Raw genomic sequence first — 16,615 nt, 5'->3', positions numbered from 1 at the left:
AATCAACAATCAGTTCATTTTTGGAAAGATTTCCCCGCACTTCTGAACAGCTGATGGGAATTGGGAAGATGGAATGTAAAAGATATCAAAGTTTATCTTTTTTTAATGGGAAAAATAAAAAATGGAGGATGGATTAAATGGGATGAGAATTAATGCTAATTATATTTTTAAAAAGAGGAGCAAAGTAGTGATTACAATGAGGAGAATTTTTAAAAAATGTTTCATTTAAAATTATGCTTTAATTGTTTTGGATATTTAATTTATATTATGATGGATATTATTAGTGTAATATTAGTCCTAATTTCAGCAGTGTGGTGAAATTGCAAACATGACCAACCATGGCAAATAGCCATTTATCTGGTAGACTAGAAGTTTTAGACTGAAATGTTAATCATAATTTGCAGCAGGTTAATTTTAAGAGAAATGCTATTGATGAAACATAACATTTCAAACCTTGTAAGGTGCTGAGGCAGATCTGTGATCAAGGATGAAATTGGTGCTAAATTGAAGCCTTAGAATTCCTTAACATGTCGAGTAACCTCTGAGTATTTTGCCAGAAGCAACAGCAATGTAGTTTTTGCTGCTTACTACTGCAGCTACAGCTTTCAAAACTGCATAATGCTGCATTGCAGATCACTTGACAAAGCAGTTCCATAATTCATTACACACACCAAGATGTTGTCTGGCATTATTCTTGCCTGCAAAGGTCAAAGACTTGAGCACTTTATCTAGGTTGACAATTCAGTGAAATGCTGAGAAATCGCTGCATTGTCGACGATGCTGTCATTTGGATGACATTTTAACTTGTGGCCTAATTTGCTCTGGTGATCCCCATAACACTGTTTTGGAGGACAAAATAAGGAATTCTTCTCCTGGTGCCCTAGCCAACCTTGCTCCCTCATCAGTGATGCCAAAAATTGATTGGTTATTCATCTCATTTATAGTTTGTAGGACCTTACTACACGAAAATTGATTGTTGTTTTTGGCTATTGCACTTCAAAATTAATTGATTGTGAAGCACTTCAGATATTCTGAGGACCTGATTAGATGCTTTGCAAGTATAATTTCTTTCAAGTCAGATTTAAAAATATTGTCTAAAGTTTTGATAAAATAAACTTCTGGCAATCTGTTGTCTTTCAGTCCTCTGTTGCGTTTGTTTCTTTCACTTTTTGACGACTTGGGTCACCCTGTGCTGCATGACGACCACCAGTCAAAAGGGCTGGGTGACCTTTTCCCAGGCCTGTCAGTGTTGTTGTGAAATCACCAATAGGGGGGTGAGAAGAAATGACTTAGAGTAAAATTGGTCTCTTTTGTGCAGTTCAGCCTTTCATGGCTTAGTGTATGAAAGATCATTGGCACAGCTGTGTCCCATCGCTGAAAAGCACAGCATGTTAGAGTTCCAAATTTCTGCAATATCCTGCTGTATTCCTAAAATCTAGATTACATTTCTATCAAAAGAGATGACACAGGCATGATGGGCCGAATAACCTCTCATCATATCATTATATGCTGTCTTTTTTTACAACTTTTAAAAATAGCTTTTTGTAGGCTCTCTATTCAATACACATTTTCAAACGCTGGTACTTCATTTTCTTGTCAGCGTTCAGTACATCAGAAGCTGATGTCGCTGGCATGAGTTCTGTGCAGCTGGTCTTCTTGGCTGCCATCCTTTGCAATTCCTAGCAAGTTTACTTTTGAGCTGCAGCCAGCTGCCTGGCATCCATGTATTGGGATCGGCTGTCACTTGGGTGGGTCTTAACGCAATCTAAAAGTAACTTCAGCTTCAACTGGAATTCAGTCAAGTACCTCATAGTATTATAGTGAGGATGGCCAATGTTGACCTAATTTGAGAGTTCACCTTGCATGTTTCTCTGAGAAGACCACATCCCAATAGTGTTATTGGCACATTTTCGGTTTACCATTTGAACAAAAGGCAATTGGACAATGACCATAAACATTCCCTGGAGACTAATTATTCCTAATGCTAATTTATTCTCAAGTTCATCCAATAATGTGTAAAACTAATGATGAGCACTGTTTTCCCTTTGAGCCTATATGCATACGTAACACAATTCTCCTTTTCTCTGCTTTATGATTTGCATGCAGTTACAACTGTATTGTAAATGATCTATAATCTCCCATTGAACAAAAAACTGCCATACAACATCTAGTTGTCAGTTTCTTGACATCAAATGACATGTCCATTTTGTCTAGTTCAGTATAAATAATATTGGTAGAATAACAGTAACTAGTCTACTGTTATCCAGAAATTAAGGCTAATTTGTGGAAAAAAGAATCAAATGAGTCTGGGTTGACATTAACTTTACAGGATACGTTATTTCAGTCCTTTGATTACATCTTAGTTGCCATTCAGCCACCTCAGTCAGAGCTTCAGTATACAGATGATACTTGTGTGTGCGCTGACTGAGTAACTGAGCTCCAGGTCATTGTTGTCGACACCGAATCATATGAGAAAATGAGCCTTTCACTAAACATCTGGAAAACGAAGGTTCTCTTCTAACCAGCTCCCACAGCAAAACACCACCCCCGTTAATTAAGATCAACGGCCCAAGATCCTGGAAAATGACTCCATGGGAATGTTTATGGTCATTGCATTTTGTTCAAATAGCAAACTGAAAATGTGCCAATGGCACTGTACCACTATTAGGATGTGGCCTTCTCAGCGAAACATCCAAGATGAACCTTCAAATTAGGCCAATCTTGGCTATCCTTATTTTAATAGTATGAGGAACTTGACTGAATTCCCAGTTGAAGCTGAAGTTACTTTTTAGCTGTGTTAACACCCCCCCCCCCCGCCCAAGTGACAACCAATCCCAACACGTGGATGCCATGCAGCTCAAAAGTATCTTGGGAGCCTCCTCTCAACAAAGGCAGACATAAACTCCAGTATGCCAGTTCAGCCTTCGGCCGACTGAGCAAGTGTATTTGAGGACCAGGATCTCAAACCCAAGACTAAAGTCATGGTTTACCAGACATTAGTGACCCCTGCACTTCTATATGCTTCGGAGACTTGGACAGACTATAGCAGGCACCTTGAAGAGCTGGAGAAGTGCCACCAGCAATGCCTTTACAAGATCCTCCAAATCTGGTGGCAAGAAAGGCAGTCCAACAGCAGCATCCTCTCCGAAGTCAACATTCCCAGCATCAAGGCGCTAACCACTCAAAACCAGCTCCGCTGGGTGGGTCATGGCGTTTGTATGCCTGACACCAGACTCCCAAAGCAACTGCTTTACTCTGAACTCGGTCATGGCTGGAGACTCCTTGTATGGTAGAAATGCTTTAGGAATGCCCTCAGTATCCCTGAGGAGGCCAGAGAAAACCGCTGACCGATGGGAAACCCTAGCCTGTGAGTGACCAAATGAGAAGGTTTCTGGACATGATTCTTTTCTCTCTCTGACCTATACTGCAGTGGCCTCAGCAAATCATTTAAGGGTGGCTTATCAGATCTTTTACCACATTCTATGGAAGAGCTTAATTGAGACAGGTCTTTTGCTTTGCGTTTAACCTGTTGCTTTAAATGGCAATTGCTCTTTGTTTTTACATGATGCTTTCGAGGAACATCATTAAATTGTGTAAATGAGTATCTGAGGAAATTAATTCACAATTTTTGGGGGAGGGAAGTTGCTTTCAAGGTGATTTAGGTGACTGTTGTATGCTCTGACCAGAAAAATCAAATAGAGAAACGAGTGGATGTATTTACTTAGAAAACATAGATTGCATTTAAGCAGGTGGTGTTCCTGCAAGATTATAAAATTAAAGTTCTGACTAAATGCCAAATTAAAGGTGTTTTTCTTTATTCTTTCATGGGATGTGGATGTCGCTGGCAAGTCCAGCATTTGTTGCCCGTCCCTAAAGGCTTGCTGGGCCATTTCAGATAGCAATTAAGAGTCAACTGCACTCTTGTTGTGGGCCTGGAGTTACGTGTAGGCCAGACCAGGTAAGTGAACCACATTGTTTTTTATGACAATCGCTAGTTTCATGGTCACCATTACTGAGACTAACTTTCAATTCTAGATTTATTGATTGAATTTAAATTTCACCAGCTGCCATGGTGGGATTTGAATCCATGCCCCCAGAGTATTAGTCTGGGCCTTTGGATTACTAGTCCAGTAACATTACCACTATGCCACCATCTTCCCCTGGTGGGGGGGTGTCTGTATTATTTAACATTGAAACTAGGAGCACGAGTAGGACATTTGGCCCTTCGAGCCTGCTCCGCTATTAATTATGATCATGGCTGATCATCCAACTCAATAGCCTGCTCCCGCTTTCTCCCCATACCCTTTGACCCCTTTAGCCCCAAAAGCAATATCTAACTCTCTCTTGAAAACATGCAATGTTTTGGTCCCAACTACTTTCTGTGGTAACAAATTCCACAGGCTCACCACTCTCTGGGTGAAGAAATTTCTCCTCATCTTAGTCCTAAATGGTCTACCCCATATCCTCAGACTGTGACTTCTGGCCCTGGACTCCCCCACTATCAGGAACATCCTTCCTGTATCTACCCTGTCTAGTCCTGTTAGAATTTTATAAGTTTCTTTGAGATCCTTCCTCATTCTTCTGAACTCCAGTGAATATAATACTAATCGACCCCATCTCTCCTCATATGTCAGTCCCGCCATCCCAGGAATCAGTTGGGTAAACCTTCGCTGCACTCCCTCTATAGCAAGTACATCCTTCCTCAGATAAGGAGACCAAAACTGCGCGCACTATTCCAGGTGTGGTCTCACCAAGGCCCTGTACAATTGCAGCAAGACATCCCTGTTCCTGTACTCACATCCCCTCGCTTTAAAGGCCAATATACCATTTGCCTTCTTTACCACCTGCTGCACCTGCATGCTTACCTTCAATGACTGGTGTACAAAGACACCCAGATCGCGTTGCACATTCCCCTCTCTCAATTTATAGCCATTCAGGTAATCTGCTTTCCTGTTTTTGCTACCAAAATGGATAACCTCACATTAATGTAGTAAAATTTTCTCAGGAGTAAAATTTGACAAAAGTATCGAGCTCAATGAGCTGGTCGAAGCAGTGGGTTTCAAGGGGCATCTGAAAGGATGAAATATGACTTGGATTTTTTTAAGCACTATTTATGGTTTTGTATCAAAGAAATAACAGGCATCACTGACCAAAGATTGAGACCATAATATGAAGAGGTGTCTGAAGATCTCACTTGACCACACAGTGAAGGATAGGAAGCCTGTTTCTGGGCAGTGATGTCATTTACCTAGTAAAACAGAATAAAACCACAACTGCAGCACAGTTCATTCACCACCAGTGCCAAAACATTTTGGCTGCTGTGCATTTTACATTTTAGCTGGTGTGCGATGGAGTGTGGTATTCTTTAGATTTTTAAACTTTTACGATTAAAGGATTACATGTGGTTGTTGAATTTATTTTGGAAAATAACATTTACGTGATCTAGCATTTTCCATTGTTGTCTTTGCAGTTACTGTGTTAGTATTGTGTCCAATTCATCTTACAAGTGTTACAGACATTGGGGTAGAAATAAATTGAAGCCCCCAATTCCCTTCCTTTACTGTCCACAATCAGTGTGGTTGTTTTGGAAAGGTAGATATGTTTTTCTAAGTCTCCCTTTAGATAAAGAACCAGTAGCAGACTTTCATGAGGTTAAAAATGAAGATGATTATTTATTCACCCTGAGCCTAAACCCAACGTCAGTTACACACCACATTCAAAGCTATAATTAAAGAAGATAGTGCTGATCTGCAATTGTTGAACCAAAAGATTAGTTCACGTGTTCAGCTTGTTGTAGGAGATCAGGCATTGCGGGCCAAGTAGAGAGAAAAATCCTTTTCCACTCTTGGATTGTAGTTCGGATTGGTTCAAATAGCTGAAGTCATATCCAGATTGTTGCAGGATTCCCTCAAGGAGATTAATGTTCAGTAGGTCGTGAAGCTAGGTATTTGTAGTTTTCGTATTAATGGGTTAAATTTCTTTAGATGGGCTTGTAGTTTTGGAATTAGGCTGGGAAGTTTTAAACACTTTTTATATGCTCTTGGTTCTAAAAGGCAAAGATGGTGCTGCCTTTTCTGCAGTTACTGTGGCTTGTGGTGGTCTTCTGCAGACTGCCCCCCAGCCTCTTCATGGGTATTGGGATAATAAAGAATTTCCATATGAGGCCAGTTTCAGTCACATGATCAATGGCCATTTGTCCACCCAGAATGGCTTAAAATTAAACGGCATTGATATACAATAAGAGATAGGTGGTAATCTTTCACACTTTTATTTTGTGGATTACTGTCTCTTCAGCTCTCTTTTGTGAAGCATTGATCTGGGAGATGTAAAGCCTGCAGGTTTTTTTTAGATAAGTCACAGACAATAGCCTATGTAAATCCCACAGATAACATCTGCCTTGGTATGTCCATTCCAGGATGAAGTCCCCAATTAGGGTGCTTAAATTAGAACTTTCAGAAGCTTGAGAGAGTTTGTATTGAATAAACAAAGGCCAGCTGACACTTGGCAGCTATCTTAGCCACCTTGAGTGTCCGTTTTAAAATATAAAGGACTGTTCAGAAGCTTCCACAAGAACACAGCCCATGTTTGAAGTTATGAATAGGACATCCTTCACTGGGCGTAACATAAGTTAACAATTAGTAATGATTGTGATTTTTAAAAAATAGTTTTAATTGTGCACTGTATGTGAATTGGTTCCAGTGCAGATGAGAGCCATGCAGCTTATAATCTATTGTTGGAAGTTGGTAGAAAAAAGTTCATATAAAGCTTTTTAAAAACAAAAATTAACTCCATCTTCAAGAAATATGAAGAATGTAGTTTAGCAGCTACTTTCAGAAGATAGATAACTTACTTTTATATACCACTTATAAATGTTGAGAAGGGTTCCCAGATGTTTCCCAAAAGTATAATAGCTGTCTTCTGCTTTGGCTCAGCAGCCATTCCGAGGAGGTGACTTAAAGCTTAGTCAGAGGGGTAGGTTTGAAGGAGGGTCAGAAGAAAAGAAAGATGACAAAGTTCGAGGTTTAGAGAGGAAAGTTTAGAATATGGGGCCTCCACAGCTAAAGGCATGAATGCAGGCAGTAGAGCAAACAGAGTGGAGTGCATACAAAACGGGAATCGGTAGGTTGCTATTTTCTTGGAGGGTTATAGTGCTGGATGGGTTTTCAAGAGAGGTTGGTGTCAGGATTTAAACTGAAAGATGCGCTCTTTTTAGTTTCATCTCCTTTTACAATGGAAATATTTAAACCATCCCTTTCACTTTGAACATCCCCCCCCCCACCCCCAACTTGTGAACCTGCATTGTTAAAAATACTAATTGTTGTAGCTATCCCTAACTTAAAATGTATAACTGCTTGTGGCTTTGGCCCCAACTGGCAGTATGCCAGCAGTATAAGTCCTGTATAGAAAGGTTATTGAAGACTTGCAGAGGCCTGAACGTAATGTCGGCGCATGTAGAAAGCTGTTCCTATTTGTGGCTCCACTCACCTTGTTAATTTTGACACGTTCAGGCTATCAGTTACCACTCCAAAACTACCTTCCTAATATATTTGCTAACCTGTCAGTCCCACCTTTATCTCCTTATCACTACCCTCTGTTAACAAAAAATATCGTCATGGTGGTTGCAAAGCCCCCATGGCATCACCAAGAAGCTTGATATAAATCTCCTCCTGTGTTCATTACACTTGGCCTTTAAGTTATACTTTCTACTTCCCATTCTCTGTGGCACCAACCACAAAAGCAACTAGTAGCATCTGTTCTGTTAACCCTGCAGCATTGTTGTCACCATTTTGAGGAGAATGAGTACGCATTTCTAGTGGGAATTCTACTCCTGCACCAAACCTATTGACTGTTCTCTTTGCATTAAGGTAAATCACTGCTCAGTACCTCTGTGCACTGCCCACCCCCCACTATCCCTGCTCGATCAGCCTCTCAGTCACTCTCAACATTCACTCCCTCCATCGGCACACTGTAGCTACAGTGTGTACCACTACAGTACTACAGAAAATCACCAAAAGATTCAGTAGTACTTCCCAAGCTCATTATGACCACAAACCTAGAAGGACAAGGGCAGAAAGTTTATCCTTCCAGATTCTCCTCAAGTTGCACCCCATCCTGACCTAGATATGTTCCTTAATTGTCATTAGATCAGAATTTTGGAACTCTTAGGACTGTGAGGATCTCTTCACTACTTCGGCTGCAATGTTTTAAGGAAATGCCTCACCACCAGCACTTTGAGGGAAACTAGGGATGAGGCATAAATACTCGCCTTGCTAGTGATGCTCATATTGAGTGAATAATTTTTTTTTTAAGTTTGCAATCTAAATTTTAAATTGTGATCTGTGTTGTTATGAGGACTACAACTTATCTCTGAGTTGAGAGCAAAGGTTGGGAACTTCAACTCCCGATGAACCTCTGAACTTTTGCATGTGTGCAGTCTGGGAGCGGGCTGCACTTGCGCAGTTCTGCGTTACAAGTTCTTTTGGCCCAGGACAGGCCCAGCGGCCTGTGCATTAAGAAAGAAAGGGAAAACGGTGTGGAAACCCGTGTCATGTGACTGGGAGTGGCACACCATGGAAGACTAGTGTCCCAGGCAGGGGATAGGGAGAGGCCCCAAAGTGAGAAGGAAACAGGTCCCAAAGAATCCCGGAGAGAGGGCAGGAAAAGGTCCCAGTTTAGTGAAAAGGAGAGCAGCAGAGAAACATGCTCTAAACAAGAAAAGAGCTGCAGAGAGCAGACTTTAAGTGAAGAGGGTTCAGGAGAAGCCCTGAAGATCCAAGAAGGCAGCCAATGCTGGTGACTCTGTGCTGTGGGCCATTGGGCCAAAGGTACCGCTTTGGAGCAGTAGTGTTCTGCTCGGCATGGCTGAAGAGCTGAAGTTGTACATGTGAGTTGGTGCTTGTGTGTGTATTTGGGAGTCCAGAAGAACAGAATCTGGAGATTGAAACCCTGCGAGGTGAGCTGTCATTGATTACGTCTGAGTTGGAGCAACTTTTGGAGAGAATTCGCAGGTTAGATCTTCAAAGGTGAAGACTGGATATCCTCATGAGGGAGTTTTACACTGAGTCAACCAGTCTCACTGTGAGTGATGCCTGGGTGGGTTGTTGAGAAATCCATGGAATTGGTTTTGGTCACATTTGGCATTTATGCAATTTGGTCGACCACATTGTGTCTGTTAGCTCACAAATTAACTCAAATTAACCCTGAATATTAAATTATAAGATAGATATAAGAAATTGTTTTATTTTTCTGGCCTTGTATAGCAAAGTTTATTTTTGTTTGTTCAAAACCGTGGAATCTTGTGATTTTATTCACTGAACAAGTGCCTTAAATCTCAAATTTTGTTTACTTTAAACAAAACATTATTGGTCCATAATTGGATCTTAACCAAAACTTTGGGACCTGGTCTAGGATCATAACCAGGTTAAGATCTCCTGGACCAGCAGTTTTGATTTCATATTAGTTTTGTGCTGTGTTCTTCCATACTCATTAGTAGTCCAAATCTCGCTGCATGTTAGGAACTGAAAGGTATAATCATTGATAAAAGGCCAAAAATGTATGCTGGAAATTTAGACTGTTGGTAGAAGCCATTGGCAGTACAATAATTTGCACATTGCGCTTTATTCCATGGTTTTTCTATAGCATAGGAGGTCAGGTATTAAAGTACAAAAATACAGTATGTATGGCAGTTAGTACATGAAGAGAAGATTCAGGATCCATCTTGATGCTCTAATAACCTTACTAGGAATTTTAGTTTAACATTTTCCATCCTTCTCAAAAAAAAATTAAATCAATTCTGAAGTGCATTCAATTCCTCTAATTGTTTATCCTGTTCAATGTTGGAGTCTGCCAACTTCATTAGCTTCATATCATCTGAAATTTAGTCACTGCATTTGAGACTCCTCTCCCCAGGTCATTTATGAAGGTATTAAAGAGAGATCTCAAAACACAACCCTGTAGAACCCAATGGTAACTTTTCATGGGCTTATGATAATCACTGTACAGCCTCCCCCTGGGTTCTGCTGGTGAACTAATTCTGTAACCACTGAAATATTTCTACTGATTCCTGCTTTATTTTCAGTATCAGCCTTTCCTAGAGGAGAGGTATCAAAGGCCTCACTGAAATCCAAGTACACCACTTTCGTTTCTTTCCCTCAATGAAGCGCCTTCGTCACACAATGAAAATTCACTAAGTTGGATTGACAAGCCCTCTCCTTCATGAACCTATATTAACTCTTCTTTGATTATTTCTACCTAGATGATTAGGATCTTACTTTTAACAAGGGTCTCCATATCTCTGCTTACAATGGACAGCAAACCTACTGGTCTATCATTTCCTGGATCACTTGCAATCTTAAAAAAAAATTTAGAATATTTGCCTTTCTCAAGTCCCCAGATACTTCTCCAGTATTCAGTGATTTGTGGCAGTGTTCCTGCAAATTCCACCCTTTTTTCCTCAAGGCTCCTTGGATTATCCATCCCCTGTGTTTAAGGTGCTATTAGTAACTCTTATCACTTTGGCCAGTGTTCACCAGCTGACATGCAAAACAAGTAATAAGTGCTGTCAGGCACCTTCACTGGTTATTGAAGAATGCCATGCAATTCTTGGTATATATTTTATTAGTATGAAATTGGTGTGTGAGCCATCTTTGCCTATCTGCTAATATGTTTTTAAGCAGTTTTTCCCCCCAATTGTGTAATTGCACAAGTGAAAAAGTAACCATACATGTACTTATACATATGCATAGATCTTGATAATTGAGTTTTTCTTCAGTCTATATATTTCCATTTGTGGTATAATAGACAGCAGTTTTGCAGATGGAATGTGGATCTAGATTTGGAATTCGGAAACAGCTGCTCTGTTTTCCAGCCCTCACCAAAAGGCACTTTGTCAATGAACATCTGTTCTAAATAAGATAACATGGAGAATTTGATTTTCTTCACTTAATGTTATATGCTACAGCTTGAAGCTTTGTCTTTATTTACAATGATACATTGCACCCATTTTACACAGGAACTGAACAGGATGTGATGTAGACACCATCTGTATAGAACTGAGATGATATAAATGTGGTTAATTGCAAAATCATGTATACATTCCTATTGAATGAATACTTGTTCTGGAACAGTGCCTCTTTCTGTATAGTCGCTGAAGAGGAAGAAAGATTTAGCTGTGAGAAATTTATTCCTGAGTTGTGGAACCACAATGTACAAAAATGTTCATAACATAGCAGATAAGTTTGACATTGGTCCTTTTATGAACTAGTAGACTCTCTAATGCTGTCAATGGGAGGCATCTTGTAAGTTCTTGAGTTATATCATTCCACCACGTGAGCTTCTTACAGCACAAACTCAAAAAGAGGGAAAAATAAATTTTGGACTGGTCTAGTTCTAGTAATTGGTTCTGTTTTAACAGAGCACTTGTACTTGCTATTTTGAAGCTCCTTATATGGTTCCCAGGCCTGCCTTTGTTGGAGGGTACGAAGGAGGGAAGGGATCATATTTGGTATCAGTTCAGTCGACATTTGATAGCCAAGCAAATGACCACTCAAAAAGCATAGAGCAATAAGTCTGCTAAGGCCCGTATAGAAAGGAGTCAGGCTCCAAATAGCCTCCACTGCAAGGTGCAGCCAAAGTCATTAGAAGTAAATAAATTCTAAAATATTGAAATTAGTTTATTATATCCCACATTGATAGACTACATTAATTATTAGACTGATACATGGTTGCTTCTTGTCTAAACTTTCTTTATAGTGGCCTCAATTATAGAGAATCCACATGAGCTATTCTCTATGCAGTGTAACTCTACTATAATGCATTGAGCAAAATACTACAAATGCTGGGAATATGCAATCATAAAAGGGAACATCTGTAAATACTCGGCAAGTCAAGCAGCATCTGTAGAGAGATGGAACTGCTTTAGGTGTGAAGTGTGGTCTTCAACCTGAAATGTCAACTTGCTGTTTCCCCATCCATTGTCCGATCTTCAATATATTTAAATCTGTAATGCACTTTCAAATCTTGTACACTGCCTGCTTGTTGGTTTCTGGATAATCTGAACTGCTGCACAACCTTAAGGTCAGTAAATCTCAGGCTGGACAATTGAAGCAGCTTTGAAGGGAGAAAAGGTGGAATTTGCAGGAAAGCTGCCCCAAATCAGAATACTGAAGAAATGTTTCATGACTGGAGAAAGGCACATGTCACACTTTTTTAAAAAAAAAAAATTGATAAGTGATCCAAGAAATGACACGCACCAGTAAGTTTGCTGTCCATTATAAGTGGAGATAATGAACATCTAAATAGAAATAATCAAAAGAGTCAATATGGGTTCATGAAGGGGAGGCCTTTAAATCTAGTTTTTAATGGGTTTTCTTTGTGACAAAGGAACTTCATTGGGAAATGAATGTGGTGTATTTGGATTTCAGCAAGGCCTTTGATCCTTTTCCCTAGAAAGGTTTTCACTGAGAATAAAGTGGGAATCAGTAGAAATATTTTACCGTGGTTACCAAAATAGTTCAGCAGTAGAACCTAGAGGGCAGTTGTACAGCGATTGTCATAAACCCATGCAAATATTAATTGTGGGTTCTATAGGGATAGGCTTTGGGGTCTCTCCTTAATATCTTAATAAATGACCTGGAGCAAGGAGTGATAAACACAGCGACTAAATTTGCGGATGATACAAAGCTATTGAAGTTGGTAGATTCCAGCATTGAACAGGATAAGCAACAGGAGGATTTGAATACACTTAAAAACTAGGCAGATAGGTAGCAGATGAGATTCAATGTAGAGAAATATGAAGTACTTCACATTGGGACTAAAAGATCCAGAAAGGAACTTTTATTTAAATGGAAAGAAAATAATGTGCATGGAAAGTGAAAGAAATCCGACTTTCAGTAAATTGAAGCTGTGAGTAATCCAAATCGGATGGGACTTATTTAATGATCAATACTAAGCTGATTTAGTAGGCAGTCCTGCCATATTATAAATCATTGTAATGACCACAGTTCTGGTTGCCTCTGTTCAGATAGGATATTGCAGTTATTGAAAGGCTGCAGGAGAGCAATGAATGATTAAAGGGATGGGATTATGATGAGTGATTATGTAAATTAGACATGTACTCATCTGTAATGGAGAAGCTTTGGGGTGGGGGCAAGGGGTGATGTGGTTCCTGTTTTTTTAGGATTCTAAAGGGACTAGATAATATATTGGTTTGCCTTATTCAGAATAGTAGAATAAAATGACAAGCCCTATGCTTGGGGGGTGGTGGGGAGGGGGTAAATTCTAAACTAATGTGCAGAAATGTTTTTTAGTGAATAAATGGTAAACCTTTGGAATAGGTTTCTAAGTGACATGGTGGAAACAAATGGTACTGATTTAATTCAAATGTAAATTAGCTAAATTCCTTTCAGAAAATATTTTGGGATGCAGTATTTGAGACCTGACCTGTAGTAAGTGTAGTGTAGCATGCTTGATATGAATCAATGACTTTGGGCCTATTGTTCCCAAATCTTTCTGCCAAAATGTCAGCCAGGACACCAGAAGCACACTTCTCCTGTTCTTCAGGATCTTTTGCAGGTAGACGGGCACTTAGTTTAATGTCTCATCTGAGATATAAAGGATGGTACTTCCAGCAATGCCGTGCACACTCGCTATGCATCACAGCACCAGCCTGAATAATGTGCCCAAGCCCTACAATACGTTTGAAGCCATGTAATTCTGAGTCTAGTAAGAATCTTACATTAGAAGAAAATCAAAAGCACTTCATTGGCTGTAAAGTGTTTTGGATAAAAATTGCAATTATTAGTGATCAGCTATTGGTTTTCTTCAGACGCTGGCAGGCTTGTCGTGTATCACAAGGACTTTCTGATTTCGTTATCTTTCTATTCTCGCTCCCAAAAATTAGCAGCTATTTTGTCCCATTCTTAGTTCTAAAAGCAAAATAAAATCAAAGGGAAGTGTCATGTTTATTCAGTCAAAGGTGTATAAACAAATTAGCCTTCAGGTCTTTTACTGCAAGATCAGCAAGGATTTCCATATCTACTACTCCCTTCTATTCTCCAGTCTTCCTACCTTCCCACTTCCTACTATTTTGTAGCTGTAGGATGTTTTCTTAGTGTTGGAGGCTTTACCCAGGAACCTAAGAAATTAATCTCAATGATCTTGATAGTACGCTGTCTAACTGCTATGCTGCGAAGTTCCCATTATCACTGATGACTAGGACAAATCCATCCTAATATAGCTTGCTCATTTGTTTTTCTCCTTTTCCTCCCTCCTCAAATTTTTAGTCCATGCGTATATGCAGTTTGTGGAGGATTATTCTGAGCCGCAGCCTCACGTTTTTTACCAGACACCACAGAATGAGCATATTTATGAGCAGAGAAACAAACGGTTTCAGGAAGTCTATGGAATCAATGACTCGTTCAGCAGCACTGATTCATCTCTTGAGATTCTGCCTCCTCCAGTTCTCCCACCCAAACAAAGGCAGCTGGTGAGTTTGACTTTATTGTTTTTGCCAGGAATTCATAAATGTCTAGTTGTATTAGGGTTCAGTTACAAGGCTCATAGATCTGAGAGTCGGGGAGCGGGTGCAGCAAAACTGATGGGAAGGAATCACTTCAGTGGGCTGCAACTAATAGATGTTTCCCATTTTGAGAAAATTGGCTCAAATGTTAGCATCCATCATAGTGTCTCAATTTTTTTTATAATTTAATGCTTATTGGATGGAAAAGATTCTAAATATGTGCCTAACTATATCTTTTAATTGCTAATGGATTTTGTTTTACACAGTTAATTCTTGCTTGTAATAACTTACTATAATGTCTCAAAATAGGTTGCATATTCAATAAAGTACTTAATAGAAAATGGACTTGACCACTCGAGTTACAACTTCTTCGTTTAATGTGCAACTTGTCAAAAATAATAGTGATGCTATGTGCAGTTGAAAATACTATGATCTGTGCAGCCTTTGTGTCTCATCCAGTCCCAAACTAGGCCCTTCCAGGTCTTCCAGTAACATCTGTGTAGCACCGCTTACTTTTCATTAAAGCTCAAGGATGCTTATATTATTCAGACCATTTATATTTTTTTCTGGGTTGGAAGAAGTGTGGTTGGCCAAAGGGAAATTATTTACAGGCAAGAAAACAAATCCGAATCTCTTTTTGAGCTTGCTTTGGTCAGTTAGATGTTGAACCTGAAATTTCTAGGTATATGGTTGATTACTGTATATTGTAGCCTTTGGTGAGTAAGGTCATTACTCAACACTTTGTCTCTCTCCCCACATCCTAGTTCCATGTACTAGATAATGTTTAGTGCCCCTGTCTGTTTTGGCACAGAATGAAGTGTTTAGCTCTGTTTTGCTTAAACTAGTGGCTTAAGTTGTCAAAGCTGTCAAAGACTAATCATTAAGATAAAAGTAAAATACTGCCGATGCTGGACATCTGAAATGAAAACAGAAAACGCTAGAAAAACTCAGCAGCTCTGACGGCATCTGTGGAGAAAGGAACAGAGTTAACGTTTCAAGCCTGTATGTTTGAGTGTTAAAGGAAACTTTAACTCTGTTTCTCTCCCCACAGATGCTGTCAGACCTGCTGAGTTTTTCAGCATTTTCTGTTTTAATATTATTGAAGACTAATCATTCTTGATCTATTCAGCTTTCATAGTTTATTGTCATACTTCTAATTTTGCCTGCTTATTTTGCTGCTACATGATTTAAGAATGCAACTGATGTTGGGCAAGTTTATGCTTGGTATTGTTAAATTTGGTTTCGCTGCCTGCCATAATGTAACTTATGGTCAACTAAAAAAAATAGTTAAGGATTTGGGAAAGAAGGTGCAAAACAACACTGTCAGTGCCATTGCATTTCCCATCCGGTCAATTTTTTAAAATTTAAATTATATGCAATGGGTAAATCTGTGACCACTTTCCTTTTCAGGAAACAGCTGACACAATTATAAGCTATGTCTTCTGAAAATATGTTGTTGGAAATAATGTTGTGTGTCTATATTTTCAATTTTCTACATGAGTATAAAATGCTTTTAGCAATCCATTTCACTACATTTATTCCTTCCCTAGTCTTATTTACCTTTTTGCTAGACCCTCAATGTCTGTTTCCATAACAATGGAGAAAAATAGTGCTCATTATGCCATATTTTGTGCAGTTACTTAAACCTGTATGCATTAGGGAACTTTTTTGTTGTAAATATGTATATCATGGCAAAGCATTGGATTCAAATCATCTGAGATTAATCCTAAAATGGTGTTTTATGACACCCTTTATGCAAGTTTTTAGTGATGAACATGCAGGATTATACGAGCATTGCTGCTTTTGTAGTTTTGTCCTATAAGATACTAGAAATGGCCAAACTTTCAAAGTTGAGTTGATGGTTGTGGTTTACAAGATCAAGTATTTCACAACTAGAAATAGGAAAGACAACTTGTGGCATGAATTCTGCCTGGTGTAAAAGCATTCGTTAATTCAATCATTAGGTGATATTGAGAGATGTCCTTTGCTGGTTAAGAAAAACACTGTTGATTTGTGGTAGGATTTTTGACTTTCTTGGAAGGATGCAGTCTTTTGTAATTTTAAAAGTGAGAATTGATATTTAGTTGCTGCTTAGAG

At 39.2% G+C, this 16,615-nt stretch overlaps 1 protein-coding gene across 7 annotated transcripts in view; it reads left to right on the top strand.

Moving 5' to 3' along the window:
• rapgef1b (Rap guanine nucleotide exchange factor (GEF) 1b) overlaps positions 1-16,615 on the top strand; it is a 193,752-nt gene that overhangs the window by 96,234 nt on the left and 80,903 nt on the right. For all 7 annotated transcript variants that reach the window (XM_041193425.1, XM_041193426.1, XM_041193421.1 and 4 more), the window contains one exon: positions 14,283-14,485. In XM_041193425.1, coding sequence (XP_041049359.1) covers positions 14,283-14,485 — 203 coding nt within the window. The remainder of the gene's footprint in view (positions 1-14,282; positions 14,486-16,615) is intronic.

The sequence above is a fragment of the Carcharodon carcharias genome, chromosome 8 (assembly GCF_017639515.1).
Source record: "Carcharodon carcharias isolate sCarCar2 chromosome 8, sCarCar2.pri, whole genome shotgun sequence".
Lineage (NCBI taxonomy): Eukaryota > Metazoa > Chordata > Chondrichthyes > Lamniformes > Lamnidae > Carcharodon > Carcharodon carcharias.
This window is presented reverse-complemented; position numbering and strand designations above follow the sequence as displayed.